The following is a 21,235-nucleotide window of genomic DNA, read 5'->3' as shown; positions in this document are numbered from 1 at the left end:
TGAGGACATGAGGGTGAGGCCCTGGTCTGATGGGATTAATAGCCTTTAAAGAAGAGCCACCAGGCTTCCCTGGTGGCGCAGTGGTTAAGAATCCGCCTGCCAAGGCAGGGGACGCGGGTTCGAGCCCTGGTCTGGGAAGATCCCACATGCTGCGGAGCAACTAAGCCCATGCGCCACAACTACTGAGCCTGTGCCCTAGAACCCGCGAGCCACAGCTACTGAGCCCACATGCTGCAACTACTGAAGCCCACTGGCCTAGAGCCCGTGCTCCACAACAAGAGAAGCCACCGCACTGAGAAGCCCGCGCACTGCAACAGAGTAGCCCCCGCTCGCCACAACTAGAGAAAGCCTGCGTGCAGCAACGAAGACCAAACGCAGCCAAAAATAAATAAATTAATTAATTAAAAAAAAAAAAAAAAAAAGAAGAGCCACCAGAGAGCTTGTTCTCTCTCTCTTTCTCTCTCTGCCTGAGCAAGCACAAACAGGTCATGTGAGCACGCAGCAAGATGGTGACCATCTACAAGCCAGAAGAAGAGGCCTCAGAACAAAACCTACCTTGCCAGCACCTTGATCTTGGATTTCCCAGCCTCCAGAACTGTGAGAAATAAGTTTCTGTGGTTTAAGCCACCCAGTCTATGGTATTTTGTTATGGCTGCCCACGCAGACTAATGCACACCTGTACATAAACAACCATGAATGGCTTTACCTTTGGACACAAGGGAGACCAATATATACTAATCTTCAAAGCTAGCATGGAGTTATAAAACACAGATTTTCTGATAGGCAACTCCATGGAAGAAAAACCACGAAATCAGCAGATACAAGCACCAAGTGAAGGTAGGAACTTTTATCTCTTTAGCTTTTCCTGTGGTATCTTCAGCATCTAGAACAGTACTTGGCATGGAGTAGGAGATCAATAAATGTTTTTTGAACAAATAAATAAATGAATAATGTGCTGACACATAGATCAACCATGGTTAGAATTAAACCTTACAGAGGACTTTGGAAAAAAATTTAACTCCCTTCTGATCTCTGGAGATACATTATACAGCGCATGTTGGAAATCAAGAAGAATGTTTAAAGATTTAAGAAGGGAATCAATATAAGTAATAGAATCATTAAAAAAAATTTTTTGAAGTGTGACTTCTTATTTAGCATATAACCTAGAAAAGCCAAAATATTAAATGGATGTTTTCAGGACTTCTGTCATCTTCACACACTACTTATTGTTTGCTAAAAAGACTTATCTACCTCACACGTGACAGCATGGCTTTGATCGGAAAGCCACTGGCAGTAAATCCTCCAAAGTCAAGCTGCCTCATCACTTCACACTATTTAAGACTATCTTGAAGTCCTCTTTAATTGTGAAAGAAGACAATATGAAGTAAGCATTCATTTTAATGATGTAATAAAAATAAAGATTAAGCATCTTAGAATAGTAAGAATGTTATTTTAAAATGCTGATAAACTAACTGTATTACCAGGTTAATAAAAAATATTTTAAGAAATAGTTATTACGTATCAGAATAGTCTTAAGGAATGGTCATATTTATAAGAACATGGATCAGGTCACTACTGAATAACATCTAATGAGCATACCCAATTTTTAAAAAATTATTTTCCTTTTTTTGTCCTTTTGTTTTGTTTTTGTTGGTTCAGTCTCTTATCTGTTTTTTCATCGTTAGGGGTTTTTCCTGTTTGCTTATTTATTGTTTACTTTTCTTTCTTATCTTTTTTTTTTTTTTTTTTTTTTTTTTTGCTTTTCTAGGACCTAATTTTCATCTTTGTGGAACCGCTTCACGATGGAATGATATTCCTGGCTTCCGGAGACTGAGACTATTATAATGATGTTGCAATCTTCCTCTATTCATCTAAACCTGCTCCCCCAAACAATGAATTAGCACTCCAAAACTCTCCCAGTCATTTTTAAAGAGTTGTCTCCTACGTACATTCACAACCACTCTTTTGTTACTTAGAGTCCACAGTCCTAACTCTAGCCACTGTCTGCCTACATGAGGGCTATTTGGGTGGGGTGTGTAGGAGTTCAAGCAGGTGGTCCTGGCTGGGGCATTTGGGAGGTTAGAAAAAGGAGGGGTAATGGTGCTTGTTAGATGAATGCTCCAGCTGTTAACTCCCATAAACCAACTGCTTTATTCTTTTACTGCCACAAATACCACCAGAGCGCAAAGAAAAGGTCAATGCTACTCCAAGAGAGAAAAAAAAAATGTGGCTAGAAAACTCCTTTCATCTCTTCACCTATTTACTTCAATGTCAACTATTAAGAAGGCTGAGAGGGAGAAAAATATGAAAAGTTGTAGCTCTTGAAGTCTAGGTATCTCAAATGCCTCTCTAAAATCCACCCAGGTTTCCTGTGTCTTTGGGGAAGCCAGTGGAAAATAATCAGACTAGAAAGTCAAAAATATTTTGCCAATCTCAGCTTTTCAATAAATTTGAGACGAGAGAATTTTTTTAATCTACATAATATCTGCTGTACTGGTTTATACAGGAATGTATTTATACAGGAACAACAAAGCATTACGATCCTAGACCACTGGTTGACTCCTACCAATATTTATTAATGAAATGAGCTCTTAACAAAGGAATTATAGACACAGGTGAGAGAAAAAGCAGAGGGAAAAGGGGAGAAGAAAGGATAATAATGAAAAAAAAAGAAAAAACACAGAAATGCTTATGAGTGCCAAGGAGATACCTGGAAATTAAAAGCAAAGCAAAAGAAAAAAAGGAATCAGAATGATTTGAAAGGCCATCAGAACTGTCAAAAACAAGAGCAAAGCAGTTCAAATACAAGCCATTCTGTGGTTTTGACTTTGGGCACATCAGCTCAGCGATGTTCTCTGGGTAGTAGATAGAATAAATCCACATATTCCAATGGATTGACTAAATACACTAAGGAAATAAAGCTCCTCTAAACTTAAAGGGAACCATTGCCCCTGGCTAGATGACACAAGATTTAAACTACTGGGTTCTCAGATAGACTTTAAACTGTCCCAGTAAGAATTCTACCATGCAACATGCATCAAAGTTGTTAAATCATCATTAGTACAACGTAGGACTCAGAAATATACCCACAGAAGAAACCAATACGCATCTAACCTTCATTGTTAGAGAAGAACTGGCTGAGAATGTGAAATTATTGAGACAGGGAATCACCTGCCCCCGCTCACAGCAGTAAGAAACAGGTGTTGAATCAGAAAAATGGTTCTCACCCTCAAGAAAGCTGGCAAGTACCAGTAAGGAGAACTGGACAAAAGGTAGAATATGAAAAAAAAAGGTGAGGTATCCTCAAAGATATCAAAATTGAGGGGCAAAAAAAAAAAATCTGCTTGACAGAGAACACATACAAAGAATAAAAAGCCTCCCAATTCAACTTCACAAAGTTTAGAATTCTGTGTTAAAAATACATGGACTAGAAACAGCTCAATTTATATGTGATGCATCTTGCCACTCAGAAAGCGAAAAGTCAAGTTTAAAAAGCAAAATGAATCAATGCTATCAAACAAAAGAAAATGAACAAAAAACCCACATATGAATAAATCTGGTTGGAAGCAGACCAAAAATGGCTAATAGACAAGGCTTACGTATAATGATAACCGGAAGTACACTACTTTGAAATTAGGGAAAGAAAAAAGAAAGCAAGTAAGTAGGTTTGTGTTACAGTAAAAAAAGATATGCAGTATCTGAAAATCTGTAATAAATGTAAGTCAGCAGGTCTGAGAGACATGCATCTTGCTATTAACAGAACTGGCTTTAAAAACAAAAAAACTTACCAAAACCACTTACAATTAAGTTTGAAAAATCATGAAGAACTGAGGAGGTACCAGAGGGTTAGAAAAAAAAAAATGAGGTACCAATCTTCAAAAATTTAAGAAGTATGCTCCTGGTGATTACCGCCTGGTAAGTCTAACTTGAATCCCTAGTAAAATAATGGAACAAATATTAAAAGAAAAAAATCCATAAACATTTAGAGTTTAATGGGCTCATAAAGAATAGTAGTACGGAGATTGCTTATTTATTTTAAAACGTGCTTTATAATTTTGATATTTAGGACAAAATAACAAAAAGAGGGAATAGAGCAAACATATTCAATGTCTTTGGATTTTAGAGAAGCATTTGTGAAAACTTCATATAATTTTTATTTTAAATTATATTTCCAATCAGGACTTAGCATCATGATGTAATAAATAAAATATACCAACAAAAGCTGAACACAGTTAAAAGATGCAACTGTAGGATAAGATAAGAAGCAGTGGCTCAAGTTAGGAAGTGATCGGGTACTGATTAAGCATTATTTAGAATCTGTATTGATGTCTGGGAGGATGAATAATTAATTAATTAATTAATTGGGTTGATTTGCATTTGTTGATGACAGTAAATGTGAAAAGATATGACTATAGATAAATGAATATCAAAATAACACCAGATACTGACAATGCAAAAAGGGAAATCAAAACAGTACTCAAAAGTATGAAGGAGTTGGGCTTCCCTGGCGGCGCAGTGGTTGAGAGTCCACCTGCCGATGCAGGGCACACGGGTTCGTGCCCCGGTCCGGGAAGATCCCACATGCCACGGAGCGGCTGGGCCCGTGAGCCATGGCCGCTGAGCCTGCGCGTCCGGAGCCCGTGCTCCGCAACGGGAGAGGCCACAACAGTGAGAGGCCCGCGTACCGATAAAAAAAAAGTATGAAGGAGACTAAATCTTCTGAGGGTAAACTATGTGTCCAAAAGTATCCCAAATATTTTACCTACGTTTGATCATTCCTTTCTCAGCATAACTCCAATTACGTATTACTATCCTCATTTGACAGATGTGGGAAGTGAGCCTGAGACTTAAGGGAACATGCCCAAGGTCTAACAGTTACTGGCAGAGCTCAAATTTGAACCCAGGTCTATCTGACTTCAAAGTCCTCATTCTTTCCACAAAAACCATATCACCTGCTTGAACACTGAAATGTAATTTCTGGTGCGTGAAAAATGTTGAACCATAGGTATTCAAGGGAAGGGAGAAATGTAGAAAGAGATAATGGATTAAAGAGGAATCAGACAGCAAGCAAAAAACTGTGACTTCACAATCTGATACCACCAGAAAAAGAAAAGTTTACACAGTCTAAATGGCCAGAGCAGAAAGTTTCTTCTCTTTTCTCACTTAGCTCTGATGAAACTACTGTGGATTTGAGAGTGCTTCATTAACAGAAAGACAGGGACAAGGTAGAACACTGCAAAGGACAGTAAGAGTCGAAGAATTCAATACGTTTAAGGTTGGCTGAATAAAGCCAGAAAGCCTTCGTGTCACGTGAGCAGTGTTGAAATAAATAACCACTAAAGAGAGGCATTGCTCGTCCACAGGTTATTGGCAACTTATGGCCAATTCAAGCAATGGAGCTAGGTGGAATAGAATTAAAACGAGTAATGGGACATTAAGATTAGATTTCCGTGTCAAAGACACTTCTTTGGAGTCAAATTCAGAAGGCTATGAAACAGTACTTTAATGTTCTCCTTAAATAGGTTAGGTCAAGAGATATTTAGAGTGTAAGCTCTTTGAAGTCAACAGCCTTGGTTTTTGCTTGCCACGGAGAGAAGCTTGCACACTTAGGTACCTGCTAAATACAAAACACTATTACAGAGCTTTGAATTCTACCAACTAAACAACAAAACTTGTGTTACAAAACCATACTAATCAGTTACCAAATACTAGACAACACAGCCAGCGAGTCTGCTTTTCATTTCTTGGATTCATATAAACCATGTAAATCACTTTATCAAAAACAGTAGCTAAGAAAGTTATAATTCAAGCTTCCAAGCTTACCAGAAACTGTATCTACAAATGCCAAAATAAATATTTTGGAGCTTTTTACCAAAGAACTAATAATTGCAAGTGACACGCTTATAAATGAGAACATCTACATCACTCATATCAAAGCATCAAATCCTATCACTTCAAAAGATGTTAAAAAAAATCTGCATAGAAGAAAGCGACAGTTTATCTCACATACTGCTAACAAGAATAGAAAGAGGACAAATGCTGATCATTAAGAGACTGAGATAACATATTTTGTCTTTATTTTAAATGTAGCATCTGAGACACCAAATATGGCAGAGTTTCTAAGATTCATAAAACTGCAAATCACTACATATAAGAAAAGTCATCTGTTAAAAAACTCAAATACAGCCCAATACCCAATGTGAAAACATTTCCAATATTAAGCTACTGACAAGGGTATGTTTCATAAGATGTCTGGACAAATGAAAGGTTACTTGTGCACTGATATTTCTTTTCTGGAATATTTTGGTCAGAACAATAGATATGCCTCTAAACTCTGTTCATCATTTAAATTCAACAGCCTCTATCACAGCATAATCACCATCAGAAAAAGAGGATTCATAAATTCCTGCAACCTCTACTCTTATATACTACATCCAAAAAGATGTCTGTGCATTCACTTTCACTTATTCTATTTTACATTATTAAACTGTTCAAAAAGCAGGTGCATGAAATATGTACTGTGAAACAGTGAAGCTAAATGGCTTTTCATTTGGGGAATGGAGATAAAAATTTGAATGAAATCTCCAAACGATCCAGAACTTACCTGTTTGGTGCTTGATGACTGAAACTGTGCAGATACTGGACACTATAAAAGACAGAAAAATGGAATAAAGCCTTATCTTTTCCTAACATGCCTGTATTTTCCAACTCCTACACCTATGGTGACAAAAATAATCTTCAAGCAGACAGCAAAAGCCAAAGCCTTATATTTTGCTCTCAAAAGATTAGAGCATTTATTCTTGTTCACACTGCATTCTCCTGCAGTATAACCATTCCAGTTTCACCCTCTCACCACTGAGAACTCAATCCTACTGTCACGTACTGAAGATCCTGAAGTTAACTATTCTACCTGATAAAATGGTCTCACACAGTACATGTAATCTATAGCTTCTTTAGCCTTTAAGTAAGTGTCCTGTGGACTGATCATGGATGAAGTCATGCCATTACCTACCAGTAAGCAGAACAGTGAATAGAGTCTCCACTACGTGCAAAGAGTGACCAGTAAAAGCTGACAGGCAAGCTAAGAAAAGGGATCAATTCATCCAAGATTGACATACAGCTACTCCTAGAGTGGAACTTGCAGAAACTGTTAAAGATGCACAGAAACATTCGTAACCCTTTATACACAGTCCTGTGGCTCTTGCCACAGATACTGCAGAAAACAATTTGCAAAGGAACGCGATTGCCTAAATTCAGTTTTCCTAGTACGCCTAGGTTAACCCTCTACCAGCTTGGTGCTTTGTGACCACCTAGAGGGGTGGGATAGGGAGGGTGGGAGAGAGACGCAAGAGGGAGGAGATATGGGGATACATGTATATGTATAGCTGATTCACTTTGTTATACAGCAGAAACTAACACACCATTGTAAAGCAATTATACTAACACACCATGGTAAAGCAGTTAAAAAAAAAAAAAAAAAAAAGAAAACCCTTTGATCTGTGATGTACTGATCAAGTACAACCCTGTGGCCTGGTTTCACTTCTAATCTAAGATAATATCCCTTAAAATATAGTTCACCCTGTTCCACACCACAGCACTAATGCTAATAGGGAATAATTCTAAGGCAAGAGGTCACAGGCAACCAGTAAACTGAATCCAGCTCAAGGACATGCTATGTTTCATCTGCAAAGTATTATTTTTTAAACTGAACTCTTGTTGCCAGTATTTTAAAATAAGATTTCTGATTTGTCTTGACAGTAGGAAGATCTAACAACACTTGGCCCAGACTCACGCATGGCAATGATCAGCCAGAGCACTTAAGTAAAAGAGCTGCCCTTTTGATAGGAAGCATGCACTGCCCAGTTTACTGCAGTCACAGCACTCTTAGCTGTATCATACCTGGCTCTAGTTACCCTTTTACATTGTCTCTCCGAAGCCCCTAGAGGCATTTGAGTTTGCAAACCCTGTTCTAATGAAAAGTTATGTGAATAAATAATGGTACATAAGCTTAGCAAACAGAAGTAGCAGTAATCTACATGAGACCAGCAAGCAAAAGGAAGAGAAGTAGGAGGAAAAAAGGGAGAGGTGGAGGGCTAAAGTGGAGGTAGGGGGAACGTAGGAGGGGCGAAGTAAGGGAAAGGGGAAGGACAGGGAGAAGCAGCAGCTGTTTCTGCCCTCAAAGAGCTTACAATCTAGCAGAGGAGTACTGGACAATTTAAAGGCAACAAGTCAATGAATGCAAAACAATGCAATAAAGAACCAGTAAATAATGCTGCAATGAAAAGAAAAGGTCATGACAGAGTGGAATGGATTTAATAAGAAACGATCTCCAAACTTCTCAGCAGGTGAGGTAATCAATCCAGATGGGAAGACAGGAGGAAAGTGGACCTTTTGGATAAGAAGAAACGTTCGAGGCAAAGAAACACAAGTGGAAACTAGCCAGGTCTAGATGGGCGGGGACTGATCAGATGGTGGAATAGGTAGGCAGAATGATGAGCTGATTGGTTTAACTGGAACAAAAATGCAGAGTACACAGACTGGAGCCACACTGGGTCAGATGATGTTTCAGACACGCATGCACAGCTTTCTGCAGGCATTTATCTCATTTAACTTCAATCAACACCTCATGATCATTGAGGGTCCCTGGGAAGAGACTCACATGTAGAGAAGATATCATTTCAATTGAGCATCTTCTCTGCGAAGCTAGTCCGAAGATCAAAAAGAATACAGCAGGGCTTCCCTGGTGGCACAGTGGTTAAGAATCCGCCTGCCAAGGCAGGGGACGCGGGTTCGAGCCCTGGTCCGGGAAGATACCACATGCCGCAGAGCAACTAAGCCCGTGAGTCACAGCTACTGAGCCTGTACTCTAGAGCCCACAAGCCATAACTACTGAAGCCCGTGAGCCACAACTACTGAAGCCTACGTGCCTAGAGCCCGTACTCTGCAACAAGAGAAGCCACCAAAATGAGAAGCCTGCACACCACCACGAAGAGTAGCCCCCACTCACCGCAACTAGAGAAAGCCCACATGCAGCAACAAAGACCCAAGCAGCGAAAAATTAATTAATTAATTTTAAAAAAAAAGAATACAGCAGAGTAACGGCGAGGAATTTGTAGATTCCCTTTCTGTGCCTCGTTTATGAGCATATCAATTTGAGAAAACAGAAAGTGATTTTTAAAAAGAAAGAAAAATAAAAAAGGAAAAGACAATGAAAAAAGAAGGCAAAAGAAAAGAAAGAAAAAAGAGAGTAAGTTGGTTTGAAAGCATTAAAAGCATAAGCTATTAGCTGTGGCTGAATATAACTGCCTCCTGTCTAGAATGGTCCCCCAATTCTCCGGCTGTAAGTGACCTTATAATCATAACGCTTCTGCTCACTCACTGACAACAGCTGCCACTTCGCAATAAGCTTCCCTGGGGATTCCTGTTGCTGCATTTGCTTACCTGAGGTTTCTGGAAAGGGTTTCGCCTGGAAGACTCAAAGGTGGGATAAACTGGCCGGGTTGACGCCCGCTGGGCAGGATCTTGACATACAAACCCTGAATGGGGAATGGGAAATATTGAAACCTGCCATTTTCTAAGAAATTAGCAGATTTAGCTGCACCTTTCCTTTAGATGCACAAACTCAGTTTCACTGTCCCAAATATTACAGAGACCCATCCTCAGGAGGTTTAGGCATGACTCTCCCATACACATACTCCACTTGAACTTCAAACTACCACAACTGGAGCAAACAAGTAAGGAAAATATGCAGATAAATCAGCCTTCCTTGGGGAGCTGGGGAGCGGAAATGTGATACTGATGGAAAAAGAGATGTAGACTTTTGATGAACTTCAGAGTAAAAGTGCAAACCACCATTTAAAAACACACAGTTGTTAATAAAGACAAGTTATTTCAAAGTGGCTTCCTGGATGGTGACTGGAAAATAATGTTGTTTTTACCAGAAGAATCCAGAAGCAAGTGAGGGGTCTTGTCCTGTTATAGAATCCCCTTCTGGAACTGCTAAAGGTGGTCTATTGGCAACTTCCAAAATGGGCTTTGTAGATTACCCATTGCTTAAGAAATTAGGCTTCGGCCAATTTCACTTATTTCCTAAAAGGAAGCAAATTCTCACCTAAGGAGAATACTGTAGCAAAGTTTTACAGCATTTGCTGGTACGCCAAGTGCTGGTTCATTTCAAGTGTATTTTATCATGTCTTTTTAGAGTACTTAAAACAACAACAACCCCAAACCCAAAACATACCCACCTGGCTGCCCATCTCCATCTCAAAGTTTTGGCTTATCTACTCAGAAAGGGATTTCTTCCTTGGCTGCTTCATTTATAACCACTACAGAAGAGTGCTGACACCAGTAGAGACTGCCTAGCAGATACACAGCCAGCCTCCTTTGTAACAAAGCCTCTTCAGTGGGTTTCACTATCTCAGCTCAGAGAAAAGTATATTTTCTCCAGATCTTTGCTTAATTCTTTTCCTCAGCTCCTAATTCCTGTGCCCCAGGAATTAGGTCTCAGCCCTAGTTGTGGTTCAGCCTCAGGGCAGGATGGAGCCAGGGGGAGTAGAAACATATAAACACTTCCCTGAAAATATAATTTTTTAGTACAAAATATTTAGCATGGCTGAGAAACTGCCAGTTGGCAACACCTACAGAACCTGACAAAATGGATGCACTGCTTAACTTTTATATGAGTTTTCAGAAAACACTACTACTCACCTACAACAGTGAACATATCTGAAATCATACTGGCTTTAATCTTTAGGTCCAGAGGTGCATCACTAACAGAACAAAGAAAGAAAAGAGCAATCAATAATTTTATAGGTTAACAGAATAGCTGCCCCTAACAGGCCTTAATACAGCAAAGCTACCAAATGTCAATGAGGAGATACACATAAAGCACATCAAATCCATGGGGGAAAAAAAAAAACATCTGGGCAAAAATTCTAGAAATAAAAGCCTGGCATCAAACTCATCCTCTGCAAGGCAGGCCCAGCTCTAAGGCGCTTATCCCCTGACATGCAATCTTTTTATTCCAGAAGGTATTGTGCAATTCAAATTTTGCACAGGTCATAACACTGCTTCACTATCACTGTGGATTTGAGAGGTTCAGATTTTTAATATGCTCTTTTATGAGCGTGCCCATCGTTCTTTTTTTTTTTTTTTTACTGCTGTGATAGTCAAATCACATTCACGTGCAAGAGAAGAAACTTGGGCTATCTCTGTACTTTTTTTAAGGCTTCATTTTCCACTCTAAATCGATCTTCTTAAGCTTGCAGGCTTGCAAATGAAAGCAAAAAAAAAAAAACATACAAGTTATGCCAAAATATCACCACATGATGCAGCAGGAACCCGCATGGAAAGAGAAACAACATGGTCCGAAAGCGGGGGGCATCCCTATGGCAGTGGTGCCATGCTGGCTTTGGAGTTGAGGTGTTCCTCCAGAAACCAGATTCCTCTGGCTGCTGGACCCAATGCCTTATCCTGGGGCTCTCTAACATTGTATAATGTACGTTGCCGGGAAATCTGCAAAAGGTTGACTTAACCAAAGTGTAGCACAACATCTGAAGCATCTGTATTATCCAGCTCTACACCTTACTACTAGGGTTAAGCCAAACTTCCACCCTACAAAGTAGTCAGTCTGTCTTTATTTGATTACTTGGCATTTTCCCAAAATTTCTCATCGTTAAAAATGCAGCAGCTGGGTGGTCTCTGTCATAAATCTCTCGGGTTTTCTAGCTGTTTAGAGAAGCATAGAGCTAACAGAAACTCTGGCTGTAGCCACAGATAGCAGAATCTTCTCCGGTATTAAAAAATAAGTTTCTTTCCTTCTTCTAAACAATAGATAGGTTAAAAAAATTTTTGTTAAAGATTGTTCGAAGTCTTTAGGCTTTAATATTGGATGGATAACACCAGGACGTGGACAGGATAAAAGGACCAGATATTATCTACACTACCCTAGGCCCAGCTCTATACCTTTATGGTATATGTGGATTAGAGTATGTATAAACTTTTGGTGGTGAAGGAAATGCAGTATCTCATGTATTTCTTTACCCTTAGCAGAACACCTACAAAGCTTAAAAAAAGAGCGCGCGAGAGGGAGTGCACTGGGGATAAAAATGAAAGAAGCATCCCTTAGAAGCCCAGTAAGACAGTAAACAGAGATTGCAAATTGACTAGTAAGATAGGGGTCCATGGTTGCTGGACTCTGACAATATACCACAAATCCCCCCAATTTAGAAATTCTAGTCATCTCAATCTAATAACCACGGGAAAAGAAATCTCCTAGCGCCAAGAGAGATGACCAAAAAATAAAAAGTGTTTTAGAGCTGCTTATTGAAGGTTTGTCCTTTTCTAGTTGATGGAATAGACTACTTACCAGGCCAAAGAGGGAGAGAGATTCACTTCCAACAACCATGGCTTCAGAGTAGAATCTATGAGCACGTCAAAGCCATAGAGTTCTAGAAGTACAACATAACACAATACACAAGATCATTTTCCATGTCACAACCGAACAAAGATCTGGAAGGTTCAAGCCAATCAACTCCCATCAAAGGCCTAGAAATTTGCCAAGTATCAAGAGGCAATAGAGGTAGAGAACTTTCAAGTCCAAGAGAAATCAAGTTCTAGAGATAATAAGAAAATAATGCTATAAAACTCCAGTTTCTATCATCCACTCTACTGACATTCCTGAGCTCTTACACAGAAAGTGACCTGACTTTAGAAGTTAACCAGCATGATTCTGCTGCTGTCTAGAAGGGTAAAAAAAACAAATGTTAGGAAAAGGAATGCAACAAGTGCATCCAATATCAATGCTGCTTTGGGCTTGTTCTAGATTGTTCTCCCCGACTACTTCTCCCACCACACTCTGAAAACAGGAAAATCTACAGAAGGCACCTCTCTAGGATCTTCCCGTCACACTTTCTTAAACCAAGACCTTACTTTTGCAACCTAGGTCAAGAAGACATCCAAGCATAAAACATATTTATCCTTTCCCCTCTATGGTTTCAACTCCTCTTTGAAGATAGAAAATAAAATACACTGGCCCAACACAGAAAGACAGAAGAGAAAGGAGGGAGCCAGTGGCAGCCAAGCGAGACTGTGACGAGCCATAAAGGAGGGAGCCAGAGATCAAATTTCCATGGCTTCTGGATTCTTTGCTGATTCTTGTCCCCTAAGTCCCCAGCTGTTACAAAGACCAAAGCCAGAACCATTAGCAGGCTCTTCTCCCAGAATGCAGGGATGAGAGGCTAACTTTGGAACCTCAGCTGGCAAACTTTACTGTCATTATTATTATTATTATATATTTTTTGGCTGCATTGGGTCTTCGTTGCCGCGCACGGGCTTTCTCTAGTTGCGGTGAGCAGGGTCTACTCTTCCTTGCGGTGCAGGGGCTTCTCATTGCGGTGGCTTCTCTTGTTGCGCAGCACGGGCTCTAGGCACGTGGGCTTCAGTAATTGCAGTAGGTGGGCTCTGTAGTTGCAGCACGCAGGCCCTACAGCACATGGGCTCCAGTAGGTGAAGTGCATGGGCTCATTAGCTGCAGTGTGCGGGCTCTAGAGAGCGTAGGCTTCAGTAGTTGTGGCGCGTGGGCTCAGTAGTTGTAGCTTGCAGGCTCTAAAGCGCAGGCTCGGTAGTTGTGGCGCACGGGCTTAGTTGCTCCATGGCATGTGGGATCTTCCCGGACCAGGGATCAAACCCGTGTCCCCTGCATTGGCAGGCGGATTCTTAACCACTGAGCCACCAGTGAAGTCCCTCATTGTTATTATTAATGAGGCCCTCTTGAGGACTTCCCTGACGGTCCAGTGGTTAAGAATCCTCCTTCCAAAGCAGAGGACACAGGTTCGATCCCTGGTTGGGCAACTAAGATCCCACATGCTGCAGGGCAGCTAAGCCCGCGTGTTGCAACTGCTGAGCCTGCGTGCTCTGGAGCCCGCGTGCCACAACTAGAGAGAAGCCCGCATGCCACAACTAGAGAGAAGCCCGCATACTGCCACGAAAGATCCTGCAGGCCGCAACAAAGATCCCGAAACAGCCAAATGAATAAATATTAAAGAAGAAAAAAATGAGGCCCTCTCTACAGCCCTCCTTAGTATACATACATCAAATACATCAGACTTTCAGAAGCCGCACTCGTTCCCAAACATCCCACTCTGTGTCCCTCAGATAAACTGTTTACACACACCTTCTTCCCAAGACAAAAGACTAGCTTCCTTACAGTTCGACCAGAGGTCACAAGCCACACAGTTCACAGCCATGGAACACAATCAGGTATTTTCCAGAAATTCACTTTGAAACGCATTTCTTTACTTCAGGAAGAATTTTCCCATTTCTCAATCCTCTCAAAAACACAGAACAAATGTAGGCTTCTAAAAAGATGGTGCCAAAGATTCTCTTCTAGAACATGAAGTCTGGTGCAATGGGAATCTAGAGACCTGGATCCTCCTCACCACACCACCTTTTACTCACTGTGGAGCATGGGGGAAGCATCCCTCTCTCTGATACTTTATTAGCTCCCTCTGGCTTCCCCTATTCTCTTTATTAATCACCAGTTGTCAATCTCCATATGCTCAGCTAACCTATATCCAGAATTCCTATTTAGGCAATATAGATTCAGGTAGACATTCATATTCAAATTCTCTCTCAGGTAAAGTTTGCATGAAGGAGTTGGTTTCCATAGTACTTATTTAGGATTCCATTTAATTTGCAAAAATAATCACAAACTATAAGAGAGTCTGAGATAGGATTCACCTTCATGTAACCACACAAAAATCATATACTATCTATACTTTAAAGGTGTAAAGAAAAGAAAGCTCCTTTACCTATCTTACTTTTGGTAGCACATTCATAGCTTTTATAGCTGGTACATTCTCTTTACCTGATCTTCAGCCATCCCATGGTATATTCCCCCCTTTTAATCTGAGAAAAATCTTTCTATGATACAGCACTAGTAAAGGCATTTAAAAGGAAAAACCTAATTACAAAAACTACAAATCCAAAAACTACAAATTAAAATTACACAAGCAGAGAAAGTATAATGAGTCTGATTCAAGAAAAATAACATTCTCTTCAGTTTTTAAAAGCTGAAGCACAGGATTCAATTATTTCATAAAGTGGTAATATTATTAATAATAATAATAGCGTAAGGAATGGGGTGAGAATAATGACTGGTGCACATATTGATCAGATTTGCAGAATCAGCCACAAATGAACACAAATTGAAATCAGAAAAACAATCAATAAGACCCATTATTTAAACACCTCACAATAAGCAACCGACACATTTACTTTACTGTCTCCCCAGTTAAGAGGCAGATTCCAAGAATCTAAGCTGAAAGGCTGAGAACCAATAATGTGGAAAGTAAGGGGAAAGGAAAAAACAAAAACAAAAAAACAACCCAGAGAGAGAAAACACCCTTTAGAGTGCAACTTAATTTTCACTCAGGTGAATAAATCCCACCAGGGCTAAACGATCTCAAAATCAGCTTTGAATCTAACTAACATCTGTACATGCACCAGGCTTGGATCTACCATCACTTGAGGGTGGGGTATGTGATAGCACTGCAACACAGCGCAAAGCCCAGCTCACCTGAGAGGTGGGAACTGGGGGAGAGGACTGGGGTAAAAAAGAGAGCATTTGTATCAGGTTTATCTCTTACAACAATCAACTCAGTTTAGTCAAAAGCATTTGGGTCCTTGGCAGGCTACTAGAGTCCTTATAATGACCCTTTTAACTTATGATTGGTCTTTTCTGAGGACATTAAAGATTTTAAACGGTAATGGTAAAAAGTATCTATAGGTTGTACTGAGAATATTAAATTTCCTCACCTTTTAATGTTGTGTGTTTTAGCAGCAGTGTCTACAATTTCAAAAATTCAGTATCCAGGATGAGATACACCAGTGTTCCTGTCATTAAAAGGTGTAGGCAAGCTAGGCTTTTCCAGTTCTGAGAGCTACTTTCTTTGTTCCTCTGCGTTGTCTTCATCGTGACAGAAAAGCAAGTATTTTTAAAGGACTGTTGCTACCACCTTATTCAACAATGTTTCCTCGAGAAAATTTTCCTTGGTGAGATATATTTCCTTCAGCCCCCAGCCAAATCAAAACAAACTTGAAAATGTGACTAGTGAATGGTAAGAAGCCTGACTCCACCTCGTATTTTACATTAGCGCCCTTACCCCCCTATTTCTTTCAAGCAGCGTCTTTTTAAAAAAAAATTATTTTATTTTTGGCTGCGTTGGGTCTTCACTGCTGCGTGCGGGCTTTCTCTAGTTGCGGTGAGCAGGGGCTACTCTTCGCTGTGGTGCGCGGGCTTCTCATTGTGGTGGCCTCTCCCGTCGTGCAGCATGGGCTCTAGGTGCACAGACTTCAGTAGTTGTGGCTCGCGGGTTCTAGAGAGCAGGCTCAGTTGCTGTGGCACATGGACTTAGTTGCTCGGCGGCACGTGGGATCCTCCTGGACCAGGGCTCGACCCGAGGTCCCCTGCACTGGTAGGCGGATTCTTAACCACTGCGCCACCAGGGAAGCCCTCAAGCAGCATCTTGAAAAAGCAATCTAACTTTCTTAATGCCTACTGACTCCCTGGCCCATAACAATTTGCTTCCGCTGCCACTCTTTAATAATTGACTATTCTCACTGTGATCCCCAAAGACCACCTTGCTGCTTTAAGCCCAAGTATCTGAAACTGTTGGCAACCCTTACTTATTGGAACTTTCCTCTCCCTTGGTTCCAGGACACTGCTCTCTTCTGATTGTCCTCCTCCTTTCTCTCCTTCTTTCATTCCTTCTCTTCTGCCCAGCTAGTCACTGGTAGGCTTGCTCAGGGTAGCATCCTCAGGTCTCTTTCCTTCTCAGTTCTACTTCTCTTCTCGGGTGATCGCATGTATTCTCATGGCTGCAATTAACATTATGATGATGACATTCAAATCTATATCTTTAGTCAAGTGTCTCCTGGACACCAAATCCATAATTCCAAATGCCTTGCAGACATCTTCACTAGGATATCCCACAGGTACTTAACACTCAACAAAACACAGCTCGTTATCTCCTCCCAAAACCTGTTTGGCTTCCCATTATTCTACATCTTCGAAAACCCCAAGCGCTAGTCTCCAAAGCTAGAAACACTCTCTTTACCACCTCCCAAATCCATCACGTTACCAGATCTCTTTCTCTCTTTGTTTCTCTTTAATCCAGCCTTTCTTCTATATTCCCTTTTGAGGTAAAATTTGTATATTTAATGAAATGGACAGACCTTAAGTGTACTATTTGATGAGTCTTGATACATCCATGTAACCCACACTCATATCAACACACGCAGAACATTTCCATCACCCCAGAAAGATCCCTCGTGCCCCTTCCTGGCACATACCCTGCTCCCTGCCGCCACACCCCCAGACGACTACTATTCTTATTTCTTATCCCATAGATCATTTTTGCCTATTCTAGAGTTTCATATAAATGGAAGCACATACTCTTTTGAGTCTGGCTTCTCTCATTTAGCATGTTTTTGAGGTTCATCCATCTATCATTATTTTTCGTTTTAAGATAGGTTTACTGAGGTATAATTTACATAAAGGTTACCCTTCTAAAGTTTGATGAGTTTTGACAAACGTATAGTTATTTAACTGCCATCACAGTCAATATGCAGAACAATTCTATCGCAAATATTCCCTTTGTCACGCTGCAGTCAATCCTCACTCCCCATCCACCAGCAATCACTGATCTGATTTTTGCCTTTTCCAGAAAGTCAAATCAATGGACTCCCACGGTATGTAGCCTTCTGAGAGTGGCTTCTTTCACTTAGCATTGTGCGTTTGAGATTTATCTATGTCGTCACACATATCAGTAGTGTAATTCATTCCTTTTACTGCTCAGTAGTATTCCATTTTATGGACCACAATTTGCTTATCTGTTCAACAGAGGATAGACATTTGGGCTGCTTCCAATGTTAGGCGATTATGAATAAAACTGCTATAAACATTCGTGTAAAGGTATTTGTGTGAACATATGGTTTAATTTTTCTTGGGTAAATACCTATGAGTGGGAGCGCTGGGTCACATGACTAGGTGTATATTATCACTGGGTACCTCCTACCACCAAATCATTTCCCTAGCACTAGTCTCTCCCCACTGTAGTCCATCCTCCACGTGGCCATCAGAATTACCTTTCTAAGACACACACCTAACAGTCAGATAGAGAGACAGGCAGTGAATTGGCCCAGCAACAGACGCTGACGTCAGGTTGGTTCCTGGAGGATTTTAAATTAGTCACTTCTAATAATGTTGTACAGTATTCCCTGTGTTATAATTCTGCCACACCAAGCTTTGGGTCAAGTCATGATAAAAGTTAAAGGAAAAATAATAATCCTGTTGCTCCACTGCTCAAACAACTCTGGTGGCTGTCCATTGTCTGCAGGATAAATTTAAACGTGCCAGTCCTTTACAATCGGTCCCCAAACTACTTCCATAACCTTATCACTCATCACCTCATCCAACTCAGGCTACATCTAGTCACACTGAACTTTCCATTTCAGAACACGCCACATCCTGTCATGACACTGTATTTTGCATGTCATATTCCCTCTGCTAGGAATGGCCTTCCCTGGCTCCTCTAGGCATAGCTGGTAACTCCTGGTGAATTCCAAGAGCACTGAGTCACTCTGCTACTTGTGCTATCCTGTGTCATTTCATGCCTGGTTCTCCCCACTACCTGAGGGCAGGGGCCATGTCTCATGCACTGCTCTATAGCAAACAGTCTGCACTATACAAAGCACAGAGGAAGCAATCAAGAAAATACTGATAGAAAAAAAAAAAAAGAGAGAAGAAGAAAAAAATTTTTTTAATTAAAAAAAATTTTAATGTAAAACACTACAATTTTTGAGAAAGACAAAATAATTTGCAGCTACTTCCCCAAAATGACCCTCACTGCAAGACTTAATACTCATAATAAAGCCACCAATCATAAAGAAAATAAGAGAAATTCTCATTAAGATTTTTACATATGAAGACATATTAAGGAAAAACTTAATAAAAGATGGTCTAGAAAGGGAGGAAAAAAAGATTTGATAGGGAAATAACAATGCATCCAAGTCCTAAGAGATTACTAAACATGTCACACCACTAGTTTTGGAATCAACCCACTAGCCCTCCCCAGAAATAAAGTTCCAGCTGAAGCTGTAATCCCTGAAATTGGAAAGTGCTGACATTAGCCAGTTCTTGCTGTCAGTCAAATGCTATCGTATAAAGGAAATTCTTTTCACCTCGGCTGTGGATTGGAGTTGAAAACCTAAGGAGGAAGTCTTTATCTGGGGTCCAGAAGGAAAATTTGGAAAAGAAACAGATCAAAATCCCACAGGAAAATGAACTAAATAAAAGAAAAAGCCCAGAGCCAATTTCTTAACTCGTCCAATAAATCAATATGGTATCTGGCTACCATATGCAAAGGTAGATTTGAGAGGAATATCTAGAACTAGGTGCTGCTGATTAGAGCAGAAAGAGTACCCTTTTTTAGGCCTGATCTGCTAGAAAGGATGACATCATTTTTCCTGGGATCTAGTTACAGGAGAGCAGAAGGAGAATCCAGGGTGTGGGGCGCGCCCGAAAGGGCTGGGCACATCAGAGCTTGTCTTCATGGGGGTGGAAAATGAGCCAGAGAGGCCTGGCTCTCACACTTGGCTTTGCCATGTATTAACAGCATGACCTGGGACAAAGGATTTAACCTCTCTGAATCTTTCTTCCTTGTCTATAAAACATGAGTAATAAACACCAACAAAACTCTTAAGAGGACTAAAGGAAATAACCAATGAAGTGTGCCTGACAAACAGTAGGTACTTTCTTCTAAGTCCCTTCTACAGTAAACTTCCCATCTAAACAGGAGCATGAGATAAGCCAGAAAAGAAAATTATCTCAAAAAGTGAACTGTTTGATGACTTTCATTATTTTTCTTGTTGGTCAAGTAGTTTCCATTAGAAAATGTATGCTGCCTACTTCCATTCCTCCAACAGATATTTACGGACACCCTCATTTTAAGGATGTCAGCTTACCCTGTGAAATGGTCTTAAACAATACCAACAAAAGGCCAGACCAGCATCCATCCAACATAACACGGTATACTGAGCACGGTTTGTCCTGAACAAAGATGGCACTGGTCTTACCTAAACAAGGCCAGTCTGATCAAGTCTACAAGTGGCAGGACAGCTGGTTCATACGCTCTCAGGCTAGAGAGCACCATGGTCATAGCCTGTCACTTCAGCCATCCTCACACACATAGATGAAACCACTGTCAGCAGTAGCATCTTTAAAGGACAGCTAACAGCCTGTTTTTGGCTGTTCTTCTCCAACTGTTCAAAAAAAAAAAAAAAAAAAAAAGCTGCTCTCATAGCCAGTTATCTCACAGTGCCAATTTCCTAAGCAACCCTGTTTAAAGAGTTGCTGTTTAAGCATATATTTCACATGGTACCACCTTTTCAGAATTCTGAAGGCAGTAAAAATTAGACTGTCAAAGATTGTTTAATTGGGAGAGGCATCAACAATTCTACTGATCAAGAGTCTTATGACCAAGATGACTCGATTGCCAAAACCCATCTTCTGACCCCCTTTCTTCAAGCTGAGTCTCTTTCATCTGAGTTCTCCCACTCACTAGCTCTAGAACCTGAGGCAAAGGTCTTAATTTCCCAGGGCCTCAATTTCTTTACATGGATTAATTATTCTCTGAGGTCCTTTCCAGATGTACAAATCTATTAAACAGCATCAAATGGCTAAGTTTCTGGTAGTTTGTGAGGGTTCCTAAGCCTACATTTAAATGCTATTAATACAATGCAGGTATTTGTATATATCATCCCATGTAAAATTTGGTTTGAGAGGAACAAACTCATAATCTACACCTTGAACACAGCAGGAACTGAGAAAAGTTAACTACATAAATAAACAAAGGAATGGGAATATTGACCGTACCTGGAAACATAGCTGGACGCTACAGGTGGCAGGGTGGGAAAGAAATCATAGGCCAGAAACACTTAGATACTAATGGAAGGCTTCTGGCAAAGAGCCATATAATGTGGAAAGGCAGAAACAACAACCAAAAGAATACAGTGAACCCCATCACCAGACTGTTAGCTTCCTCTAAAACACCAATGCTCTGTTCAAGCCAAATTCTTCTGGGAAGTTCTCAATTCCTGTTTACTCTAAAACAAATGAAAAATAAAAGAAAAAACCCAGATTATTCCTTGTAACTGAAACCCCAGGGGAGGCTGG

At 40.4% G+C, this 21,235-nt stretch overlaps 1 protein-coding gene across 9 annotated transcripts in view; it reads right to left on the bottom strand.

Moving 5' to 3' along the window:
* TTLL5 (tubulin tyrosine ligase like 5) overlaps nt 1–21,235 on the bottom strand; it is a 332,702-nt gene that overhangs the window by 239,767 nt on the left and 71,700 nt on the right. For 6 of the 9 annotated variants that reach the window (XM_028496210.2, XM_028496209.2, XM_055088627.1 and 3 more), the window contains exons 13-16: nt 12,368–12,449; nt 10,708–10,769; nt 9,442–9,536; nt 6,605–6,646 (exon numbers count right to left, since the gene is read on the bottom strand). In XM_028496210.2, coding sequence (XP_028352011.1) covers nt 6,605–6,646; nt 9,442–9,536; nt 10,708–10,769; nt 12,368–12,449 — 281 coding nt within the window. The remainder of the gene's footprint in view (nt 1–6,604; nt 6,647–9,441; nt 9,537–10,707; nt 10,770–12,367; nt 12,450–21,235) is intronic. The other 3 variants (XM_055088626.1, XM_055088629.1, XM_055088630.1) reach the window with 1 other exon arrangement.

The sequence above is a fragment of the Physeter macrocephalus genome, chromosome 11 (genome assembly GCF_002837175.3).
Source record: "Physeter macrocephalus isolate SW-GA chromosome 11, ASM283717v5, whole genome shotgun sequence".
Classification (NCBI taxonomy): Eukaryota; Metazoa; Chordata; class Mammalia; order Artiodactyla; family Physeteridae; genus Physeter; species Physeter macrocephalus.
Note: the sequence above shows the minus strand (reverse complement) of the source record. Positions and strands in the feature narration are given on the sequence as shown.